The sequence below is a fragment of the Pyricularia grisea genome (assembly GCF_004355905.1).
Source record: "Pyricularia grisea strain NI907 chromosome Unknown Pyricularia_grisea_NI907_Scaffold_4, whole genome shotgun sequence".
Lineage (NCBI taxonomy): Eukaryota > Fungi > Ascomycota > Sordariomycetes > Magnaporthales > Pyriculariaceae > Pyricularia > Pyricularia grisea.
Window position 1 is genome coordinate 144,740 of NW_022156718.1, and position 22,571 is coordinate 167,310.

Genomic DNA, 22,571 nt, shown 5'->3' on the forward strand with positions numbered 1-22,571 from the left:
AATCTAAAGCAGCGTCATCATTTTCATCAGAGTCTTTCAATACCCCTGAAATGCACTCAGTCGTGTCAAGGCATATCATCTCTTAAGACAATCATGTGCTTGCTCACATCTCGGGGATGTTCCTTAGGGGAACCACTTTCGGTAGAGACAAATAGCTGAACTGAAGTAGAGCGGGCACATACATAGTCGCCCATATGTGATATGGCCGCGTTAACGGCACCACGGTGTATTCGAAAAGGTTGTTGCTAAATTGGGTTATAATCACAGGCTTTGCTGTTCTTCTTCTTCTTCTCCTTTTTTCTCCTGCCTACTAAGCCTTCAGTAATGATATATATTTCATCGCCAAAACTGCGACTAACCTGGGCGAATATTACCGAATTTGCCCAGAATTTAACTTTGGAGGTACCTTGCAATTCACCGTCATATTGACACCGTCAAAATTATCCGACTCGGCCTTGAGTTGGCCGGCTCCTTGGATGGACCACCCTAAAAGGGCAGATAAATATCCTCTAAAGGGGTTTTTAGTCTTGGGTTCTTTGAGTTATTGCTCGGTACACGCATAAAGTCCCCAAGTCTCCCCAGATTACTCTCTAGTACGCGATGACCAGCCCTTGCTTCAACGACGGCGACCTGGGCCCGGCTGTTAAGGGCTGTCGGGATGACTTTGACTTTACCCAGTTTTTTGAGGTGACGGTTTTATCAATTTCTCCCGCATGCGTTTTCCTTATAACTGGCGTTTATATCATATTTTACCGCCTGAACAACAAACACTCAGACCCCAACCAGAAGAGCAAGCCTCTTGGGCTCTCACGATCATTTCGGCTCCTCTATGCTAAACAGGTATTTTTTAAACCGTCGAACCTCCTACCTTCGTTTGGTGCCCTGCTGATAACTGAAATAGCTCCTTATCATTCTTTTGACGGCAACAAAAATAGCCGCCCTTGCAGCTTCAATTGTTGACCCTTCGCCAACACCAGTTGCCAATATTAGTTCGGCTATATTGGAGGTCTTAACACTGCTTCTGTTTTCTCCGCTCTCTCTATTGGAGCACACAAGATCTAAAAGGCCGTCTACCTTAATTTGTGCCTTTCTGGCTCTGACTATTCTCTTTGATGTGGTGAGATGTCGCACTCTGTGGCTCTTGGCACGCTTCCAGAACCAGTCAATGGCTCTCGCCGTAATGGCTTCTGTTGCGCTATTTCTCAAGCTAGTTCTCTTGTTTCTAGAGTCTTGGCGCAAGTTTCCTTCTCCAAAGGATGAAGTTGAAAAGGACAGTCCAGACTCTGTGGCCAACATATTCAGCATTAGCCTATTCTGGTGGCTTATCCCACTTCTGCATCGCGGTTGCCGGAAAACTTTGCAGCTTGACGATTTGTCTCGTGTGCAAGCTAGGTACGGTCCTATCAGGCATATATCTCAAGCATCAGCGCAATCTGAACCAGTGCATTCCCGAGCAAGCACTTTGTTGCTCTTGGCACGCATTCTTGGCGCCGACGCTCTTTACCCAGTTTTGCCTCGGCTTGCACTCGTGGGATTCTCATTGGCACAAGTCGCTCTTGTCCGGGCAGTCCTGGCGGTGTTGTCGAGTTCTTCGGGGGTGTCGTCAGACGGTACCAACTACGGTCTTATCGGGGCCACGCTCCTGACCTATACTGGCGTTGCTGTGTCGACTTCTTGGCACGGCTATCTCCATGAGCGGGCGCTAACTCGACTTCGTGGCTATTTGATTGAGAATATCTACGACCAAACGATCCACATGTCCACAAGTAGCGGCGAGACCGCGTTAAGCTCGACCCTGTTGACGGTGGATGTCGAAAACATCTATAATGGATTTCGCAGCATCCATGAGCTGTGGGCCGTTCCTGTCCAATTCGCTCTGGGAACATGGCTTTGCTATCGCGAAATCGGCTACCCCATATTTTTGGCCATGATCGTGGTGCTTTTCAGCAGCTTGGCCATTGCTGCAGTTTCCTCCAAGGCTGTGCAAAGACAAAGCATGTGGATGTCAGCTGTACAGTTTCGTGTGAGCAGCACAAGCGCTGTTTTGAATGAAGTTAAAAACCTGAAGCTCTCTGGCCTTTCTGCGACGATCCGTGGTCTTTTGGCCAACGCGCGGCAAGAGGAGGTGGATTGCGGCTCCTGGTTTCGTTTTACCATGGTGATATCCTCGAGCATTTCGCACTGGTCCGCGATCCTGGCACCCATTATCGTTTTCGCCGCGAGCAATTCTCTCAGCTCGCAAACTGCATTTACCACTCTCAGCTACCTGACAATCATCACCCAGCCACTCGTTGTGTTTATACAGGTGCTCCCCTTGATATTGGCCAGCTTTGTTTGCGCGCAGCGAATCGTGCGCTTCCTATCGCAGCCGCGCCACCGAGACAGCCGTCACATGCTCGAGCCTTGTTCAAGAGACGCCAGCTCCTGCGAAGAGCACTCTGTACACTCACCCAAAGTTGAAATCGCGGCCTCGGTACGAAATATGTCTTTGACTTGGGCATCTTGCAGTGAGCCCATTTTACGCAACATTTCTCTGGATTTTCCTGCATCAACACTTGTCGCGGTTATGGGGCCGGTTGGCTGCGGGAAAACAAGTTTGCTACAGGCCTTATTGGGTGAGGTCCCTACGACTTCAGGTATGGTCACTGTCAACGCACGGCGTGTTGCATACTGCTCCCAGCGGCCGTTCCTGTTCCGAGGCACGATACGCGAGAATATTTTGTGTTCCCTACCGTACGATCGTAATTGGTACGAGCAGATACTTCAGGCCACAGCCCTTGAGCGTGACATCTCACATCTCTCCTGTGGTGATGCAACCAGGTGCGAGACCCAGGGCTCTTTGAGCGGTGGCCAGAAGCAGCGGGTGGCTCTGGCAAGGGCTGTTTACTACAAGCCGGATATCTTGCTTGTTGATGATGCCCTGAGCAGTCTCGACACCACGACCCAGGAATGGCTGACACTTCATGTGTTTGGGCCGAAAGGCATACTACGAAGGCTCGGGACGACAATTGTCTACACATCTAGCAAAATGTCCAAAGTTGCCTTGCTAGCGGATCGCTGCTTCTTCATCTCGGACAAAGGGGAAATAAACAAGCCCGAGCAGCTCCATCCAGATTTGCTTGACCAAGATGGCGCCGAGAACGAGAGTCTCGATGGGGTCATGGATCAGAAAGCCACTTGGGACTTTGGAGATGGCTGTAGTTCCACCGAAAAGGTCACTACTACCAAAGAGGAGACTGCCTCCAAGGAAAAAGCTGTTGCCAAGGTTCGGGTCGGCTCGAGTGCCCAAGTCTGGCTATACTACTTCGGGGCTGTTGGCAGGCTATCTAGTCTTGTCTTTCTATGTCTGGTGATCGCCTATGGGGTAACCATGATTTACCCCACCGTCTGGGTAGAGAGATGGACATCGGACTACGCAGCACGCAGTCATTCATCCCAGTACTACCTTGGCGTTTACAGCGGCCTGTCCATTTCCAGCCTGTTAGTAGGTCTGTTTTTAGGACTGGTTGCATTCGTCACCTTTTCTCGTAACGCCGGCATCACTCTGCATCAAAAATGCCTTGATACCATGCTCAATGCCACGACTCAATTCATGTCGAGAAACAGTTCCGGCGATATATTAACTTATTTTGCTCAGGACTTGACCATCATCGACACCCAGCTCTCTGGCAACCTCGTCAATCTTGCTGGAGCCCTCGCCATGGCCGTCGGCCAAGCCATACTGCTCGTCATCTCATCGCCCTGGCTCGCCGTCAGCTACCCCTTTGTCGGCGCTGTTCTATGGGTGGTGAGGTCCTATTACGTGCCGACGTCAATGCGCCTGCGCGTGTTAGATCTCGAAGCTAAAGGACCGTTAGTAGCACATGTTATCGATACAACTCTCAACTTGTCGACAATACGGGCCTTTGGTATGACCGTAGGCGAGATAGATCGGAACCGTAGCTGGACTGAGCGCTCGCAGAGGCCAAGCTACCTACTTGGTATGGCTCAGCAATGGATTCTGCTGGTTAACAATCTGATCGTCACCGGCTTGGCAGTTTCCCTGGTATCTTTGGCATTGTTCCTGCGCCTTGGATCCGGCGTCACTGGTGTCGGGCTTATCACTGTCATAACCTTTTCCAAGAACCTGGCGGATTTGTTTCGCGCGTACACCATGGTGGAGATAGCACTCGGCGCAATCGAGCGGCTCAAATCTTTTGCTCAGAACACACCACAGGAAGAAGGGAAGTCCGAAATCGGTGCATTGGTTGATGAATCCTGGCCGGCCCAGGGCGCTATCGAGATAAAAAGTGTGTCGGCAAGTTACAGCGAGGATTCCAACAAAGTTCTTTCCAACGTGGACTTGCGTTTCTTGCCGGGCGATCATGTTGGCATATACGGGCGATCAGGATGGTGAGCCTGGGCTTTTTTTTTTTTCCTTTCCCCTCTCCCCACTTCTCTTCCCTTTGATGCCGCCAACCAGTCTGCTGACCTTCAAGTAGCGGCAAAAGCTCCCTCCTCATGCTACTACTTGGCATGCTGGAGCCTTTGCCGGGCTCAACAGGCACCGTCCTCGTTGATGATGTGGATATCAAGCACGTTTGCAAAGAGAAATTGAGGGAGCGTGTGATAGCCATGCCTCAAGACGCCATATTCCTTCCTGGGGGCACATCAGTGCGTCTCAACCTGGATCCGTTGGGACAGTCAACCGATGTCACATGCAGAAGTGCGCTGGAAGCGGTTGGACTCGGCGCCGCCCTGCCGCGGCTCGACGAGGCCCTGGACAGCAGCAAACTCAGCTTCGGCCAACAACAACTGTTCTGCCTAGCAAGGTGCATCGTACGGCAGCGAGTGCGCGCCGAGAAACCCGCGCACCGAGGCGGCCTGCTTCTTTTGGACGAGGTCACCGCTCATCTGGACAAAGAAACGGCCCAGGAGATGAACACCATTATTAAGAGGGAGTTTAGCCATTACACAATTCTCAACGTTACCCATAAGCTCCACGATGCGTCTTTATTCCCCAAGACTGTCGTGATGGAGCAGGGAAGGGTGGTTGAAACCGGTAATACGCAAGAGCTTCTCTCAGATAATACCAGTCGCTTCCGAGCTTTGTCCGATGCGGCACCGATGTGACCTTTTCTTTAGGATCTCTTTTGCTAGAACTCACCTTAAATTTAAAAAGCATCTATTTTATTATCCTATGCCATTCCACTTGGTTGTCTAACTATCCACTAAAGGAAAGGAAAAGCGATAATTTGAGGATTTTATAATTCAGAAGAAAGGGATGCCCTGAAGACTAAGATGGGTATATAGCAATACATCCCGTTTACTGAATGCTATGGTGACGAATATTGATTCAGTGTCTACCGGGATTCATTGGCTGCGTTTTGTGCTGTTGTAATTCGGGAGGTACCAGCTGAACAAGACGCGACATAAGCAGGCCCTGCTTCTGTACGAGTCGCCCCTGAGATTCTTAGCTTTCGATTGAAGACGTAGAGAACGGCATTCGCTGCAGACATGCTCATGAAGACCATTATGCCGTTCAAGATGCCTGTCGCGTCGATGGCGCCGGGTCTTGCCAGTCTACCGTCACAATGATACCGAAGGCCAAGACGATGTAGGCCACCCACATCCGACTTCCCATGACTCCATAGCGGAATTCGCTACTTTGTATTCATCATATCTTTGGCCCTGAATAAAGCCATTGAAAAGTACTCGAATCCATCATAACGAAAGACAACGATGGGGAGGATTTAGGTGTCTGTGGCATAAGAAACTGGTCAGACCTATAAATGATGTAGAAAATGTGGTAAACTAGGTATGGAAGCTTTTTGGACTTGGTGACGTTTGAAGAGCCCATATACCCAAATACCTCCACACCTGACGACTGCTTGATAATTGTGAAGATTGCGTCAGATAGATCCATCTAAAATAGACGCTATGAAGCAGTATCCCTGGAAGACTGCCATAGCCGAGGCTTACAGTGTTCTCCATCCAGTGTCTAAGCTATGACTAACAATCAGAAAAGGTGCGAAGTACTATGTAATCACAATTGGCGGGTTTGAGGGGTGGTATTGTACCATGGTATACATACAGTACCCTTGCCTGCAACCACAAGCAAAAGAATCGATAAAGAAAGACAAAAGAAATACCAGAGCAAGCCTTCCCGCATACAGCGGCTACCAGGTAATTCTTTTATTGGAGCTACTCCAATCCTAGCAAAATATCTCGTATGCATTACTGAAACCTAAGCGGGCGGTAAAGGAGGGGGAAATACTCTGCAGGTACGGGGTTTGCGTAAGACTGACCTTACCGTACTGCCCCGAGGGGGTGGATATTTCAGCTGCAAGCGTCGTCCAGGCAACCAGGGTCGGGTAGGGCTGCAACGGGCCGAGACCATAATGAGACTTACGCTATTGGACCCCCGGTCTCTTGATCCGAATCCTGCCGGCAATAACCTTTTTTCGGCATTCTCCCGTTCCTTGGCAATTCTCCGGAGTTTTGCCCTGTTCGTTGTACAATCGCTCTGGACAAGAAGCACAAGATCCGCCACTCAATATCCACCGTTCGTTAACCGGAGCAGGCATCTTTACGGTCAAAGTGCCATGGCCGTACGCAACATGATTAGCATTTTCGACAGATGGGGTACAGTTTTTGTTGTAGTGTCATTGCAGAAGAACGCGTTAATATGATGCTGAGATACAAAAAAAGAGTAGCCTTGACAAAAAGAAACCCGGTTTCATGTTTGACTATGGTTCAAATATTTGGGGAGAGTCTCTGTGGCTCAGTGTATTATCAAAAGGAAACACAAAAGAGATAAGCCTAGGTAGGCGGATACATATGCAGGCACTCCGGTGAAAATGCTTGAGACTAGTGGGCCTTACCTACACCCAAAAAAGCACCTAAGAATACGACTGACTTGTGGGTTTCTACAGCAGAGCTCCAATTATTGTACCAAGGGAATCAAGCTACGCAACCGAGCAAGCCGAGATACCAGGGTGAATTCTTGAACCAGCCAGCCAATAAGCTTAGCCTAACATTCACTCCACCAACCAATCTTCTGTAAGGAGTCGCTCGAGTTAGAAGGTCATACCATCTGCATCTACAGGGGGCAGATTGTGTTCAGTTCGATATGAGGGTGCAAAAATTATCGTGATAGTTAGCTCGTCTCGTTCTATCAGCGCGGGTACTTGATTGTCAGCTTATACGTGAATCTTTGTATCTGGTGGCGGAAAGTAAAAGAGAAAGCCTGCCAAACAGTTGGGGGGTTTTTACGCTTATCAAGTTCTATTGTCCAGGCAGCTCGAAATAGCAGCGGTGGTTAAAAGTTCTACAGAAGTAGTCAGTTTTGCTGCTGACGGGACTTCAGGAAATGAAGCACTAGGATAATTCAGAGCCTCTCTCACGCCAAGGTTGAACTCATAGTCTTGGCTAGACTCCTCTCGCAGGTAGACAAGGTAGATATGGAGATAGAGCCAGTATCGAGTGTCGAGTGTCGTTAGTGCTGATCACATTGATACGAGGATATGAAGCCATGATGTTACCTAGAAGCGCCGAAAGCCGAAATATGTACCTTTGTAAACCACATCTTTTGGGCTTACAAATGGCCAGATTCCGTGTATAAAGTCCCTCGATATCTTTCATAATTCAACTGGATTCTCCCTTCTCTCAAGGCACAGCTCGGAGTCTACATACAAGCATCCAGGCTTTCCTACCTCACTCGCTCTTTTAGACCCTACGATAGATTATCACACTCTCTCAATCGTAAGTACTGCTCTGCCTACCCTTTCCTCTCGTCTTAGTCTCTTTGTCATTTGTTTAAGGACTAGTTCCCGCCCACCTCGCTTCCCTCCTCAAAACCTGCTTCCCACTTGGGCTGCCATCGATCGATTATTAATCTCCTTGATAGAAACACAATGCGTTTCATCAGCTTCCTCGCCTCTTCCGGCCTTGTAGCCCTAGCCTGGGCCTCGGGCTCGGCCGATAACGCCACCGCCCGCATGTTCACTTCCGCGGCTACTGCCGACCAGGGCTTCACCATCCCGGAGGAGCTCCCCGAAGGCGTATACTCGGTAGATGTTGACGAGACTGGTTTGGCCCGCCACACCCGCGTCGGCGACATTGTCGTACCTCTCGACGATGCCGAGCCCGAGCCAGTCGTCGCGCGCGCCAGCACCCCCAGCCGGCTGCACAAGCGTTATTGGGACTACGAGTGCGTGAATCACGCCAAGATGCAGAGAGCCCCCACCGACAGTGCGGTCGCTTCCCTCCGTAGTTACTGCGGCAGCGGCCGGCTGGCGTACGCCGGCACTCACTACTACGCCATCGCCAACGGCGACGGCCAACGGATCGCGGCCTTTTACTGCCGGTATGCCGGTTCGGCGTATTGCACCAGCGAAGAGACCAGGGTGAGGTACGCCTCCATCACGGGCGTTTGCGGCTTGTACAGCGAGGGATGGTCCGACTGGTGGGAGGGCCCGACTTCACAAATGGCCATCGGTTACCACCCCGTGAACTCGCGCGGGGCTTTCTGCGGGAGGAACCACGATCAGCGCCAGGCTACTTGAACGCTGGTGTTCTCGGCTGGCGAAGGGGGGGATTTTAAACGGCCGAATCCAGTCTTGGTGGACTGAAACTGTGACGTTGTTTGAGATTGCTACTCTTTTCTTTTCTGGCGATGGAACAGGGTGGCCTCGATATTGCTAGCGGTAGAGTCTCTGTGTAATTCTTTGACAATTAAGTATGACAGATTGTGAATAATATGGTGACCGCCATAAATGTGCCCTGTGAGTAGAGCGTTCTGAGAGAGGATCGGCATGGAGAGTTTTGGAGATGGTTCAGATGACGGTTGCAATAGTAACGGGAGAAGAAAGGACAGGCGGAAGTGTTGCAGGCAGGGCCAACAAAAGTAAACAAGTAAACAGATAGAAAACAGAACGAGGTCTCCAACCAGTATGGGTGTTCAAATATATGTTTTATGCCGACGGCTTCCTGATAGGCTTCAACCCTCGGATCTGCGTTCCAGGAGACCTCAAATACGCTCACGAAAAAGATAAGTACGCCGCTACCCAAGCCCTAGGCACAATGAGTACAATGATAGCCAGTTTATGTGGAGGTTCCCTGGATCTGGGGCTTATGCTGCCCTTGGATAGTCGAATGCAGCCCCTGGTCGACACGTAGATGTGATGGAAGCTCCTCTGGCTCTCCACTCCGTACTGGGTCTAGTTTTGGCTCCTTTGCCAAGACCATTGGGAGTCCCGTAAGAAAGGCCCAACCCAAATACATCAACCGAGTTTCTGTGACAGTTGGAACGGAACGTATAACGCGCGTATAAGTCCACGAAGCCCTGTGCACGGGCCACAGCCATTATACACTCAGCAGACTATCCTGTCAAATCGCCCCTGAGCCGCTTTATAAATAGCGTCGCGATCCTTCCTCATCGACTAACATTTCCACTTTCCTTCACAAGCGAAACTCAGAATCCACGAGATATTTCAAGTTTCTCGCGATATTTGTCAGACTATTACCACCAAGCAAAAATCTTCTGCGCCCTACCAATCTAATAGGCAAAATATAGTGTTAGTCAATTGTCCTTGCTCATTCTTTACCTTCGACCCTCTCTTCAACCTCTCCTCCAGTCTTTCACAACCTTTCTTGCAGTTCTTATTTAATGCAGTTTTTTTTCGCCTTCCTTCCAAACCCCCCTTCTGACCTTATTCCAGCCCTTTTTCAGGGGCCTCCCCAGAAAACATCTCCAATAGAGGTTACATATATAACTAGTTGCTTTCGAGCAAAAACTAATCCGCTGGAAATTAGGACCTCCTAATACTATGCATATCAACACATTCCTTATTACCGGCTTTATAGCCCTCGGCTCAGCAGATAGCAGTGCCAAAACCTTCACTTCCGCGGGAACTGTTAGTAAGGGCTTTATTATTCCAGAAAACCTCCCTGAGGGAGTTTATACGGTAACCATGGACGGGACCGGTAAAGCCCACCATACCCGCGTCGCCGACCTGGGCGAGCCCATCGTCGATCCCGAGCCCGTCGTCATCGCGCGCACCAGCTTCCCTCCTTCGCTATTCCAATGGAAAAAGCGCTATTTTGGCTACGACTGCGCAAATCACACCAAGATGGATCCGGACGCAACCGATCGTGCGGTAGCGAGCGTCCACACCGAATGCAGCACGTCGTCTGGCCACTACTACGCGATCGCGAACGGCAGCGACCAGAGGATCGCCGCCTTTTATTGCCGATTTTCGGGCTCCGGCCCCTGTGGTGACGATCTCAGGTTTAGATACGAAAGCATCGCAGGGGTCTGTGGGAAGCATACCTCGGGCTGGTCTGACTGGTGGGTGGGCTCCAAGTCGCAATTTGCCATCGGGTACCTCCCGGTCAACCCGGGGCAGGCTTTCTGCGGGAGCGATGCCGAGTCGAGGAGGACTGATTTGTAATAAGTCGCCTAGGGGGTGGTGGAAGGGGATTGTGAGGGGCTTGTACCGGTACCGTACCCGGGTGTTGATGTGAACTGATCGAGGTTTTACAAGATGTATTAATTCAAGTTAGATAGCGCTCACCTCTGGGTATGCAATTCTCTTACCCACGCACTTGCGGGTGATGAACCCTCTAGACCAGGTCCGGCCTTGAGACTACCGGATCCGGGATTTTCCAACCCGGGCTTCAGCCCCGTAATGCCTTGATATCAGAAAACTGACACAAGTTGAACTTGATACTGAACACCATTTGGCCTTGGATGCCATTACATGAGCAGTAGTGAGCTGTATAACGTTGGACCCCTTGGGCAATTTTCCCAATATCGAAAAGAAGCAGGGAGCTGCGTTTGCATCTGGCGTAAGTAGCCTGCAAACAAGACCTTCTGCGCTGGTGGTGTTTGTCCCTGCAGGCCAGAGGCAAACAGCTGGAGTATCTGCACGTACGTGACGTGACGTCCGCCATTGCCCAGTCCCTTTTCATCAAGACATTTCTGTCCGACCTGACGCTTTTTTATACCGCTCCCATTGCGCTTGTGTTACTCAAACGTGCGGGTTGGAAACAACGGGTTGCGTCATCCCCAGTATGCCCAAACTGAGGGTTCCGGGGGGTTTGTTGGAGAGCCGATTGCGCCTAAAGTCTGGGAATTTTATTTTAGAGGTGGTTGGGAAGAGCAAGACACATGTTGTGCATACAAGTCGGGCACAGCTTTACAGATCCGCCCGAAGCGAATCGCCAGGATGCCAGAACCAGATATAATGTCAAACCGGGACTAAACACGCATCAGAAGCTTTTGGATACCTACCTACTACAATTTCATAAATGGACTCACCGCAAAAGCCTTTTGGCAATAACGCATGTTTCCAAGTTCCAGGCGAGTCTGTCAGGTTATCGCCAAGCTATCTGCCGCTCTCACAAACACATGTTTAAAAACCATTTGTACGTACTCCATAAGCCAATTTAGGCGTAAGCAGGGGTAATGGGTGACCTGAACAACGGGTAAGAAACCTAAGCAGAAAAAGGGTCCAAAAAAGAGAGCATTCCAAGCAAAGACGTCCGTTTTTGGGCGCCTTGGGTCCCAGATCCTGCCATTTTGCTCCCGTACAAAACAAATGAGGGCCGAACAAGTAAGTATCCAGGTGGGTGACCACTGGGGAATCCTCGGTGTTGTAAGGCAAATCAGAGCTCCACTTGTTGTAAACTCATTGCGTCGATTACCTAAGAAGCCAAGATTCCAGCACTTCCGATCGTACCTTCAATGCGCTAATTCATTCTAGCTCAAGCAGTCCCGCAATGACGCAACTAAGTGCTGGCGAGAAGCTACCCAGCCAATGACCGAATGCGCATCGATTGCAAACATCAACATCACATTGACCTCAGCTAACCAACATTCAAATGATTTGACTTGCCTCTTGCTGTTGTTATATTTTCTTCTACGGACTGCGTCTGGAATTCTTTGCTACTCCGTTAACAGTTGAGCAGAGCTCGAAGTCGTCCAATGCTCCCTAATTCGATTAGACATATACTCTGAACGGTCCGGTCTTTCCATACGTGTCCACGGGCACGCAAAATGTTGTCAGTCAGACACCAGAGCAGACGACTGCAAGGTTCTGCCAGGTTGATAACCGGCGCTCGAAGCCATTTTCTCCCTAATCCGCTACACACACGCTCCATCGCAAGCCCAAGACTTCATGCTCGACACGCGCTCGCGACCCCGAAGATAACCAACTCGCACACCCGATTTCGGTTCGACTCAGTCCACCAACGACAGTTCGTCCGATATCTGTCTGACGGTCCGGCCCCGCGACAGAGGTCCCGAGCCTGGATAATCGCATACAGGGCTGCTGCATGGTTCGGCAGCTCCATTGCTTTTGTTGGTTTGGGTGTCGTCGGCTTCTTCCTCTACGATGCTTCGACGTACAAGGAGTCTGGTGCACACGAGGAGATAGATGTTGCACGCACTGCACTGAATCCTCGTCGGGGCGGTCCGAAAAACCTACCTATTCTCGAGGCATACCTCGATGATAACGACAGTCAAACTTCAAAGGAACGAAAGGAGAAACCAAGACTTGTCATATTAGGTGGTGGCTGGGGCGGTGTTGCAATTCTAAAAGAATTAAACCCCGAGGACTGGAACGTCACCGTGATATCTCCCGGTAAGTGATGAATTCTTTCAAGGTTTCAAAATGGATTGAAGGGATGATTACAACTCAGTTGAGAGTTTCCATCCGCTGTCTCTCGAGACCATCTCCAGAGAAGGAAAAAAAATAAAACTAACCTACCCCCCTCATATTATACAGCAAACTATTTTCTTTTCACTCCTATGCTACCTTCGGCGACGGTCGGCACCCTTGAGCTCAAATCACTCGTTGAACCAATTCGAAGAATACTCCATAGGGTCGGCGGCCACTTTTTGCGTGGTGAGTGCCAGTTCCTCATGACATTTACTGATGAGACTTCCTCCTTCATGTTTTCTCGCACATAGTCTCATCAGCTTTGACATGGAACCGGGGCGCAAACTGACGAATCACAGCCAATGCCGATGACGTGGACTTCAGTCACAAGCTGGTCGAGGTATCGCAGAAAGATGCAAATGGAAACCTGCAAAGGTTTTACGTGCCTTATGACAAACTTGTGGTTGCGGTAGGGTCAAGCACAAATCCTCATGGAGTCAAGGGCCTCGAGAATTGCTTTTTCCTCAAGGACATTCGAGATGCCCGGAAGATCAGGAATCAGATTGTTCACAACTTAGAACTGGCCTGCCTCCCTAGCACCTCGGACGAGGAGAGGAAGCGCCTTCTATCCTTCGTTGTCAGCGGCGGTGGACCAACGGGTGTCGAGTTTGCGGCTGAACTCTTCGATCTTCTCAATGAGGATCTTACTCTGCACTTCCCGAAGCTGCTGCGTAACGAGATATCGGTGCACGTCATTCAATCGAGAGGCCACATCCTGAACACGTACGATGAAACAGTTTCCAAGTATGCCGAGGAAAGGTTTGCCAGGGATCAAGTGGATGTTCTCACGAACTCTCGAGTTTCAGAAGTGAAAAAGGATCGAATCATCTTCACCCAGAAAGGGCCGGACGGCCAGTTGATCACCAAGGAACTTCCCATGGGCTTCTGTCTTTGGTCAACTGGTGTATCACAGACGGAATTCTCCAAGAAGCTAGCAGAGAGGCTTGGCGAAGCCCAAGGTAACAGACACGCATTGGAAACGGACAGCCACTTGAGGCTTCTGGGAACGCCCCTCGGCGATGTGTATGCCATTGGAGACTGTAGCACGGTCCAGAACAACGTAGCAGATCACATCATTACCTTCCTGCAAGCATATGCATGGAAGCACGGCAAGGATCCTCAAACCCTTCAACTCCATTTCAGCGACTGGCGGAACGTGGCGGCCGACGTCAAGAAGCGTTTCCCACAGGCTGCCAGTCATTTGAAGCGACTTGATAAGCTTTTCGCCGAGTTCGACAAGGACCAAAGTGGAACACTCGACTTTGGCGAGCTTCGAGAACTCTTGAGACAAATCGACTCGAAACTAACCTCGCTTCCAGCAACAGCCCAGCGTGCACACCAACAGGGACAGTACCTAGCTCACAAGCTCAACAAGTTGGCACGGGCTGCCCCGGGACTGCGGGCGAATGATATAATGGATGGCGACGTCGATGCAGCAATTTACAAGGCATTCGAGTACAAGCACCTAGGAAGCTTGGCTTATATTGGCAACTCGGCTGTTTTCGATTGGGGCGAGGGCTGGTCTCTGACCGGTGGCTTGTGGGCGGTCTACGCCTGGCGTAGTGTATACTTTGCCCAGAGCGTCAGCTTTAGAACCAGGGTGCTCCTGGCCATGGACTGGCTTAAGCGTGGCCTTTTTGGTAGAGGTAAGTCTGACTTGGTTCCTGTTATTGCCTTTGGTTTACGGCTAAGTCCGATGGCTAACTAACAATCGACAGATCTGATGGCGTATTAAAACAAAGACATGGTCTATAAGGCCAACCGGTTGTGTTCATTGGACATCTTAGCCATGTATTCTTAATATTTCAGCTTTGCCATTCATATTCGTCGGGCGCTTGAATTATATCTTAGGAAGATAGACTCGATGAAAAGATTACCTATACTTGTTCGAGAACTGAATCTGGTTCCATAAAAGACCTCACAGATACTCTATAAATTTCTTGGTGCGCTGAATTTAGTACCTGAAGCTTTATCCGGCTTTGTTAGTTCTTTTTCTTTTTTTTTTTTTTTTTTCCATTAATATAATTCCGTTATTTACACCATACTGCTCCATAATGAAAAACCCCAAGACCCAGTGAAAATAAGAAAGCCTATCGCTTGGATGCCGCTGATGTATACGTGTCATTGTCCTGTTCAGTAATATATATATAAATATGAACATTAATGTTATGATATCGTTTCAAGTGCTGGCAACATGCTTGAGAGCCAGTGGCTCAGCTCAGCACCTAAAATATTTCTTCTCGATCCAGCGTTCCTCGATATCCTGCACAAGCTTGCAGGCCACCACCGTGATTTCCGGGAACACGGTCGTCAGCCGATGCAGGCCCATGCGGCCGGCCGAGTATGTCGCAAGGACGATGCTATCCTGCGTCACCCCGTGGTCCAGCAGGACTTGGACCGCCATCAGGGCAGAACCGCCCGACGACATGTGGCAGTCGAGTAGTAGCACGCTGCCGTGGGATTGAATATCGCGCGGCAGCTTCTGGTACTTGAGCTCGGGCTCGCCGGTCCTGACGTTGGACTCGATCACTATGTGGCCCGTCTTGCAGTCGGGGATCACGCGTTTCAGTCCCACCTCGAGGGCGGCACCGCCGCGCTCCAACACGATTGCCGAGATGTCGCCCTGTGCGCGGCGAAGACCGTTGTAGGTATAGCCCTGAGGGGTGGTGATTGTGGTGGACTCGAACCTCACATGGTTGAGGGCTCTGCATTTGGCCGAACAGTGTTAGGATAATTGAGGAACTGGGTTTTAGCAGAATGTCGTATGCACTTACAGTTCAATGAGAAGTGCGGAAAGTCGATCAAAATAGAAGATGAAGTCCTCGCTGCTTGTGTCTATGTCGTGCAAGATAGTGTCTATTCCGCGTAGCTGCGGGGTCTGCTCGATAAAGATAACCCTGCTGGACAGCGGTGTCTCCAACGACTCCAGCTGAAGCCTGCTTAGCGCTGCTCGGTGCTGCTTGGACTTCTCCAGCAGCTTCTGCTCAATGTACTGAACCATCATGGCTGGGAACCTTTGTTAGTGATTTCGAAATCAGGGCATTGAATATAAGAGGTGGCAGTAGCTTATTGCAACTAACTGATAGCAACCTTGTTCTCAACGCCACGAGGGACAATGATATCTGCCACTTTTCTTTGAGGATCCACGAACTGAATGAAGATGGAATGGGTTAGCTGACAAGGTGTCATCGGTGGAGCATTATGAGTGTAGCTTGCCTTGACAAAATTTGGCTTCACGAAAGCGAGCCACTGCTTGATGATGCCTTCTACATCCCGGCCCCTGTCTCTAACGTCTCGGATAACTAAGTGGGAGGGTGGTCATGAGTATAAGAGTCGTTCTCGAATCCGCCATGCCTCGACATTCAGCTCGGTACGGGGATTTTCTTACTACGACGGGTGAGGCAGACATCTGCATCTTCTTCGCAGAAAATCTTTCGGCAGCGAAATGTCTCAGCAAAATATTGTTTAATTGTAGAGAATGATCACCGACTTACTCTCATATCCAAAAGCTCCAATACTCTGGGGTCATACAGGGCAAAGATGCCCTCAAGGATTAGGACATGTGGGGAGTAGATTGAGGTAGTCTCCTCCATGCGCTGATGTTTCACGAATGAATATACAGGTATTTCTGCTCGCTTGCTGAACAGCCACGATAGCATCGATCAGTCGTTGAGCTTATTTGTAGAATGTAGACAATGGAATCAGCTGAAATCTACGTACCCAGCCTTCAAATCACGCAAAAGCTTGACGAGAGCGTCAAAGTCAATGGCATCGGGTGCGTCAAAGTCATACTCATTTGCGAATGCTTTCTTGGAAGATTCGGCGTCGAGGGTTTTATAGAAGGAGTCCTGATGTTTGTACGAGTGTGAGCCAACCGCATGTTCTATTTAACGACAAATTTACAAATTCCGATTGGCCTTGTAGAATTTATTTCCGTCTTGTCTTTAGTTGTAGAGTAAAGCAAGTTGTACTTCCAGGGTTGTTAAACGCGCACAATCAAACAAAGGGATAAAGATGAACGGGCAGCTAGTATGGATGAATATGGTCTTCTTTGCGGCTCAAGTAAATGCAGGGGGGCGCCACATAGCAATAATAAGCAAGAGTTGCCAAGTAAATTTGATATTGGGCTCACCATTGAAAGGATGACAACCCACGGCAGGTTAAGCTTTCTAACAATCGCATCTGAAATGCTAGATTTGCCTGAACCGGAGCTTCCAGCAACCCCAATGATGCTCAAATCGGCCCATGGCGGGGAATAGTGGTACCTTGTAGTGATGGTGCTGTCATTGGGTTCCGGTGACTTGGCCATCTCGACAAATGCTACCGTAGTTACGACGTTGAATCTTCCTTCAGTTGAAACAGTAAGCTAGACCAATGACAGCTTCAGGCGGTAACCTGCCTCCAGCTGCAAAGTGACTGCTTTTTTTTTTTTTTTTTTCGCTCTTGTCGTGCTGAGCTGTGGTTGGCTAGGTGTTCACCGAGAGAACACAGTGCTGGCTGTACTACAGGCGGACGGATTTGCTTCGTCGAAAGGAGTGAACACAGATCCCTTCCTGGCAAATCAGAAGCAGACAAAGCACAAAGATTCGGGGTAAGTTGTCCGACCAAAAAAGACAAAAGACAAATGCTTGAAACCCACAAACCCTGAACCCTTTGTGTAAGAAAGGGGGAGGGAGGGTCTTGCAAGTCAAGTCACCCGCACCAAATCCTTAGGTTGGGCGGGGGATTACTGACTTCTGGCACGTGCTTCCTTGCCTCTGTGGACGACTTAAGGCAAAGACGGGTGGCTGGAAACAGCTTAAGTGGGTATCTCGAGCAAGCGCCACAACTGTTTACTGCTAACTTCCTTGCGACCAATCAAATGACAGAGAAAATGACCCCACGTCAGTCCCATGCTTGAAAAGAAAAGCCTGGAGCTCGAATTTTCTTTCGCAAACTCTCTTCTCATCTCCCATATTCCATTCAACTTTTTCCCTTCTCTTTCTGAAACCACACCTTCAGAAAAAGGAAGAAAAGGCATGGCCTGAATCAGGCAACCACAGGTCGGTCGTACCAGCGCAACCCAGTTTCTTGCAATTGGCTGCTCCCAATCGCATTTTGACTACGGTCTCTCTTCCCTTGCCGGTTATTGAGCGTGCAAATGAATTCCCAATAAACAAACCCCCCGCCGGCTATATATGCCACGGTCAACCACGCAGGGTCGCGACAGTCTTGAGCCTGAGGCTCTCACTCCAGACCTCGCACCAGTTTTCAGACAATTTCTCTACGAACACTTTCGTAGTTGGCGAGCGGACGGATCATCACCTACTCCAACATTAGGCGCAGCTCGCGCCGATAACTCAGACGTAATGGTAAGTTTTTGTCTCGCACCCAGAATTTCTGCAGCACGGGATGATTTTGACCAGTGTCTTGTAGGCTTCCACTACTTCTACAGCCACGCCCATAAAGCATTCCTTTGATGCGAGGGTCTCCGCCGTTCGATCGCCTAAGAGGTACGTTACGATTCGTCATTCTTTATCCCCTTTCCCACCTACCATCCTGCTGCAATGTGATGATCACACAAAATGGGAATCTCTCCGAGAAATACGATGCGGAACAACATTGTGTCCAAGCGTTCTGAAATTGCAGCTTTTAACCGATTTCTCAATCATCATCGCGCAATTGATTCAGTTAACTAACATTGAATCTAGTGACATCAATGCTGTTATCCTTGACTATCTGACCATGGAAGGCTATCCCAAGGCCGCTGCAAACTTTGCAAAAGAAGCAAATATCCCTGCCCAACAGGACGTGGTCTCTATCAGAGCGCGCCGTGAGATTCAGAACCAGATCCATCAGGGCCAGATTTCAGATGCGATAGAGGGCTTAAATGATCTTGACCCAGAGGTATGTGGCTGGCCCATTTCGAATTTTTTTTCGTTTCCTATTTCCTCAAATTCCCTGCGATGATTAAAAAACTTCATGCACCACGCATATGGCCTATGTGCCTTTGATGATTAACACCACACTGAAAATCATGAGCAAACACCCTAAAACCATCTTTGATGATCAACCACACGTGTATTTGACACATTACTGACTGGTTACATCTCTAGATTTTGGGCAATGACCCTAAGTTGCATTTTGAACTCCTTCGTCTTCAGTTGGTTGAGCTCATCAGGACCAGCGGCCATGGTGACATTGAAAAGGTTATCAAGTTTGCACAAGAGCAACTTGCTCCCCGCGCACCTGCCAATGAAAAATTCATAAAGGAGCTGGAGAGCACCATGTCTCTGTTGTTCTTCGACAAGAACGATTTACCGGAAAACCTCCGACACCTTCTCCATCCTGACTTGAGAAGACAAGTTGCCGAGATGGTCAACAAGGCCGTACTGGAGCTGCAAACTCAGAGAAGAGAAGCGGCAATACGTAACCTGGTACGATTACGAACATGGGCTGAGAATACAGCTAGGCAACGCAAGGTTGAGTTGCCTGCTCACATCGCTCTTGGCTTTCGAGTCGAAAAGGACAGCCGAGACATGAGTGACGACCATGCCGCTGACCACGATCCAGAGCCGATGGTGACATAGTCCTGGTGACACATGAACTTGATGACTTGATATTGCAGAAGTGTATGATTGAAGAATGGATCCATTGATGGAGTCCATCAGACTCGAGCTCAATGCCCAAGGTCCCAGTCCTGGCGCTTGTGCTCATGCTCAAATCTTTATGGTTATGTTTGATTACTCGGAGTTGGGTTTTGGATTGGCTACCGGACTGGAGTTGCAGGGAAGCATTTTTGGGCGTTGGAAACGCTTAGGGACTCGGATTACTTGATATTATTTGCCTACTCTATGGAACTACCCTGAGTTGCAGGTACACTGCCAACTTGAATTTTTGCCTTGATTACAGTGACGACATGCGATCGGTTTTTTTTTTTCTCTTTCTCCATGTCTCTTCGACTCTCTCGGCTGGTTCATGTCCACATGTTAAAATGTACGCGATGTACAAGTGTACGCCGAAGTCAACATGAAGCTATAGCTCTCCTTTATTGGTAGTGTAGCTTGTCGGTACTCCGACACAACGATTAAAAGCAAGAGAAACGGGACCAAAAAAGTCAGCATGGCCGATATGGGTTGTCTAACTTTAGTCACACAATATTGTATTTACAATCCAGTAAAAGTCTGAACGCCCGTACAGTTCAAAAAGCCATCTGCCTTACTGATTCTATAGCTAACCCCAACAAAATCAAACCTCCTGATCTATTTGGTCCTAATATGCTTCAATTTCTTGTCACTGTACAAGAAGTTGTTGGCGTAGGCCTTGGGCGTGATCTTGCGCTCGTTGGGCTCCTGCACAAAATACTCGTAGCCCTGCTTTTCGGCAAACGCGATGGCATCCTCCTTGCTCTTGAAGTATATGTGCGAGCCCTGCATGAAGTCGCCTGATGACTGCCAACCCATCAGAGGATTCTCCCAGCGGTGACCTTTGCCCAAGACGTCCCAGTCCATACGCCACTGGCGCAATCCGTGGGTGCCAGACTGCGTAGCTGGCTTCGAGGGGCGGTAGATGCTGTTGTGTTGAGATATTGGTGTCAGGGATATTGTTCATCTTGAACATTGGATATGTTCGGCTTTTCTTACCGGACTGTCCGGGCCTGAAGCTCCATGGGAGCACCTGAGAGAACTGCCGCGGGAAGAACGTCGGTCGGCTCGCTGCCATCAAGCACGCGCTTGGGAACGGGGCTAAAGGTTCTGAAGGGTGTATGGGTTGCGGTCAGCAGTTGCGTCGGCGCGCGATGGCAAGACCAAGGCATATAGAGACGTGACTCTTACGATGTCGCCTTGTCGAAGGTGGCCTGGTAGTCGGGCTGGTTTGCCGGTTTCTCGCTGGTGTCGGGGAGCGCGGGGCCTGGTTTCTCTGAGCGGACGAGAGAGCTCTCGTGTCTGCGTCCAGCGACGACGATTCGGGTTTGCTGCCACGACGCACTCCGGAGGAGTCGAGCGGCTGCAGTCGAGGTAGATCTCAGAGAAGCCATAGCTGATTGATTGACCACCCTAAGACTGGGATTTCGAGTTTGTTGAGAGTTCAATTGATCCACGGGACATCACCATCAACTCTCGACAAGCTTGAGCACAATTGGGACGTCAATGGGATGGGAGCTCCACTTCTCAGCCTCGCCTCGACCGCACGTGATTGGCCAAAACCCATTCGGCGGAAAGAACCGCCGCCCGTAGCAAACCTGTTCGCGGCAGAACCTCGATTTCCAAAAGTCCCCGACCCGACCTCAGCTCAAGAAGAACCCGACCTCAATTGGCACGACGATTGCGACACAGCCAATTGAGAACATTGCTACCGACTTCTAATTTTCTATTCTTTGAATTCGGGTCGTCCCAATTGTCATCATGAGCCACGTTACTCGCCGAGCGCTTTCGACGCTCATTCCTCCCAAGGTATGACGGTTTTTGTTTGCTATCTACCGACAAACCTCCAAAGCGATGCATTTTATTGTCAACATGGTTACTGACCTTCTTTATTCTGCCGCTTTAGGTTGCCTCGCCGAACGTAAGTCCAATTTGGATTTCTCCCCTCACTCGATGCGATGGAAACTCTGCCTAGTCCAAATCGACAGTCCGGATCCATGCAACGCGATCAGTGCCATCTTTCCAAATGGACGTTGGGGATGTTGGGTGTGAGAGGATTTGGAGGATAACGGAAGACGTGCTGGGGTGATTTTGGAGACTCTGGGTCTTCGTCTTCGCTCTGGTGTTCGGAGACTTTTGTGGCGATGAAACCGAGACTGACGAGCTAGCTGCTATGACAGGCCATCGGCGCTGCCCCTGATGCCGTCCGCATGAAGCGCGTCGTCAACTTCTACTCGAAGCTTCCCAGGGGTGCCGCTCCCGAGCACAAGCCCACGGGCATCCTCGGGCGCTACCAGGCGAAGCACTTTGGCAAGAACCCGACCGCTAAGCGTATGTTGAACCGGCTTCTTCACCTTGCCTCGAGACACGATCGCACCACTGACATTTCGCCGCAGCTATCATTCATGCTATCGCCTTCATTCTCGCTGTCGGCTACGCCCAGAACTACTACTTCCACCTGCGTAAGTCCTTGGGGATCCTAATGTCGTGCACACGACCACTTTCTTGTTGAAGACGCTCAGTACTGACATTCGAACGCGTGCTAGGCCACCACAAGAACAACCCCCACTAAATCAATCGTCAGGCCCTTGGGGAGGACTTGTAATATGGCTTGTAGATACGGCGAATAGAATAAGACCGTTTGTACACCACTTGACCTCTATGGAAATTCATTTGTCTCTTCCCTTACTTGCATTTACTGGGCGCAAATTTCATGTTCTTACAGACGCTAAAGACATGTGAGTGTGAATAAGCATTGGTCTGTGTCCTGGTATTTTGTGACTGGACGACAAAAAGAATAAATCAAAAGATGATGAGAAATTCCGGGCAACGCGTGTCACTGTGTTTAAAGCTTTTTGAAGCGTAAATCCAGCATCTAAACTTTGCCGAGGGTAGCTTACCCGTAAACTCATTGAGCCCGTCCTTGGCGGCTGGCTTCCTTGGTGTGTCCATGCGCTTGTTTGCCAACTCACAGTGCGGGTCGCAGCTAAGACATGCTGGTCTGCGTGTTTGTGCATAGGATTCTATCCATGCCGTAAACGTCACAAGAGGTGACATAAAATAGCATTGATGATGAGGTGTGTCATAGTCAATTTGATGCCACGATCCTTGCAAACGGGACCTCGCCCCGCTTCCCAGCTTCTTTCTGTTTTGTTGTCGGGTGAAGCTTCCAAGGTGCGCTGACCCAGTGAGAGATTGAAACGAATCGACCACAACCTGGCGCTAGGCCCAAAATAGACGGGGG

The 22,571-nt window shown here is 49.8% G+C and overlaps 8 protein-coding genes across 8 annotated transcripts; 6 read left to right on the forward strand and 2 right to left on the reverse strand.

Annotated features, from left to right (window-relative positions):
- Positions 1-1,180: 1,180 nt before the first annotated feature.
- Positions 1,181-5,112, forward strand: PgNI_06761 (uncharacterized protein; the record flags this gene model as incomplete). The annotated part of the gene is made up of 2 exons (XM_031126781.1): positions 1,181-4,392; positions 4,482-5,112. The coding sequence occupies 2 exons, from the start codon at positions 1,181-1,183 to the stop codon at positions 5,110-5,112; spliced, it is 3,843 nt and encodes a 1,280-aa protein (XP_030980955.1).
- Positions 5,113-7,895: 2,783 nt separating this feature from the next.
- Positions 7,896-8,546, forward strand: PgNI_06762 (uncharacterized protein; the record flags this gene model as incomplete). Its single annotated transcript, XM_031126782.1, has 1 exon — positions 7,896-8,546. The coding sequence occupies one exon, from the start codon at positions 7,896-7,898 to the stop codon at positions 8,544-8,546; it is 651 nt and encodes a 216-aa protein (XP_030980956.1).
- A 1,263-nt stretch (positions 8,547-9,809) lies between these two features.
- Positions 9,810-10,433, forward strand: PgNI_06763 (uncharacterized protein; the record flags this gene model as incomplete). Its single annotated transcript, XM_031126783.1, has 2 exons — positions 9,810-9,900; positions 9,922-10,433. 2 exons carry the CDS (start codon positions 9,810-9,812, stop codon positions 10,431-10,433), a joined length of 603 nt encoding a protein of 200 aa, XP_030980957.1.
- A 1,416-nt stretch (positions 10,434-11,849) lies between these two features.
- PgNI_06764 (uncharacterized protein) lies at positions 11,850-14,596 on the forward strand. Its single transcript, XM_031126784.1, has 4 exons — positions 11,850-12,626; positions 12,771-12,890; positions 13,004-14,350; positions 14,423-14,596. The coding sequence occupies exons 1-4, from the start codon at positions 12,041-12,043 to the stop codon at positions 14,437-14,439; spliced, it is 2,070 nt and encodes a 689-aa protein (XP_030980950.1). The 5' UTR covers positions 11,850-12,040; the 3' UTR covers positions 14,440-14,596.
- Positions 14,597-14,735: 139 nt separating this feature from the next.
- Positions 14,736-17,322, reverse strand: PgNI_06765 (uncharacterized protein). Its single transcript, XM_031126785.1, has 7 exons — positions 16,837-17,322; positions 16,425-16,552; positions 16,199-16,343; positions 16,093-16,135; positions 15,785-16,006; positions 15,479-15,710; positions 14,736-15,409 (listed from the first exon to the last, which is right to left on the reverse strand). The coding sequence occupies exons 1-7, from the start codon at positions 17,011-17,013 to the stop codon at positions 14,923-14,925; spliced, it is 1,434 nt and encodes a 477-aa protein (XP_030980951.1). The 5' UTR covers positions 17,014-17,322; the 3' UTR covers positions 14,736-14,922.
- A 559-nt stretch (positions 17,323-17,881) lies between these two features.
- On the forward strand, positions 17,882-19,273 carry PgNI_06766 (uncharacterized protein; the record flags this gene model as incomplete). The annotated part of the gene is made up of 4 exons (XM_031126786.1): positions 17,882-18,055; positions 18,120-18,196; positions 18,395-18,590; positions 18,800-19,273. 4 exons carry the CDS (start codon positions 17,882-17,884, stop codon positions 19,271-19,273), a joined length of 921 nt encoding a protein of 306 aa, XP_030980952.1.
- A 672-nt stretch (positions 19,274-19,945) lies between these two features.
- Positions 19,946-20,721, reverse strand: PgNI_06767 (uncharacterized protein; the record flags this gene model as incomplete). Its single annotated transcript, XM_031126787.1, has 3 exons — positions 19,946-20,255; positions 20,327-20,437; positions 20,519-20,721. 3 exons carry the CDS (start codon positions 20,719-20,721, stop codon positions 19,946-19,948), a joined length of 624 nt encoding a protein of 207 aa, XP_030980953.1.
- A 241-nt stretch (positions 20,722-20,962) lies between these two features.
- On the forward strand, positions 20,963-22,464 carry PgNI_06768 (uncharacterized protein). The gene is made up of 5 exons (XM_031126788.1): positions 20,963-21,136; positions 21,234-21,248; positions 21,508-21,658; positions 21,724-21,789; positions 21,874-22,464. The coding sequence occupies exons 1-5, from the start codon at positions 21,089-21,091 to the stop codon at positions 21,897-21,899; spliced, it is 306 nt and encodes a 101-aa protein (XP_030980948.1). The 5' UTR covers positions 20,963-21,088; the 3' UTR covers positions 21,900-22,464.
- Positions 22,465-22,571: the final 107 nt, after the last annotated feature.

What these genes read in the sequence shown, in the direction of transcription:
- PgNI_06764 (XM_031126784.1), top strand. Translation starts at nt 12,041, where the DNA reads ATGTTGTCAGTCAGACACCAGAGCAGACGACTGCAAGGTTCTGCCAGG. An exon ending in CGTCACCGTGATATCTCCCG is followed by an intron (nt 12,627 to 12,770) that starts GTAAGTGATGAA and finishes CATATTATACAG; the next exon opens with CAAACTATTTTCTTTTCACT. An exon ending in CGGCGGCCACTTTTTGCGTG is followed by an intron (nt 12,891 to 13,003) that starts GTGAGTGCCAGT and finishes GACGAATCACAG; the next exon opens with CCAATGCCGATGACGTGGAC.
- PgNI_06765 (XM_031126785.1), bottom strand. Translation starts at nt 17,013, where the DNA reads ATGGCCAAGTCACCGGAACCCAATGACAGCACCATCACTACAAGGTAC. An exon ending in TGGAGCTTTTGGATATGAGA is followed by an intron (nt 16,136 to 16,198) that starts GTAAGTCGGTGA and finishes CGCTGCCGAAAG; the next exon opens with ATTTTCTGCGAAGAAGATGC. An exon ending in TCCGCACTTCTCATTGAACT is followed by an intron (nt 15,410 to 15,478) that starts GTAAGTGCATAC and finishes GGCCAAATGCAG; the next exon opens with AGCCCTCAACCATGTGAGGT.
- PgNI_06768 (XM_031126788.1), top strand. Translation starts at nt 21,089, where the DNA reads ATGAGCCACGTTACTCGCCGAGCGCTTTCGACGCTCATTCCTCCCAAG. An exon ending in CAAGAACCCGACCGCTAAGC is followed by an intron (nt 21,659 to 21,723) that starts GTATGTTGAACC and finishes ATTTCGCCGCAG; the next exon opens with CTATCATTCATGCTATCGCC. An exon ending in GAACTACTACTTCCACCTGC is followed by an intron (nt 21,790 to 21,873) that starts GTAAGTCCTTGG and finishes AACGCGTGCTAG; the next exon opens with GCCACCACAAGAACAACCCC.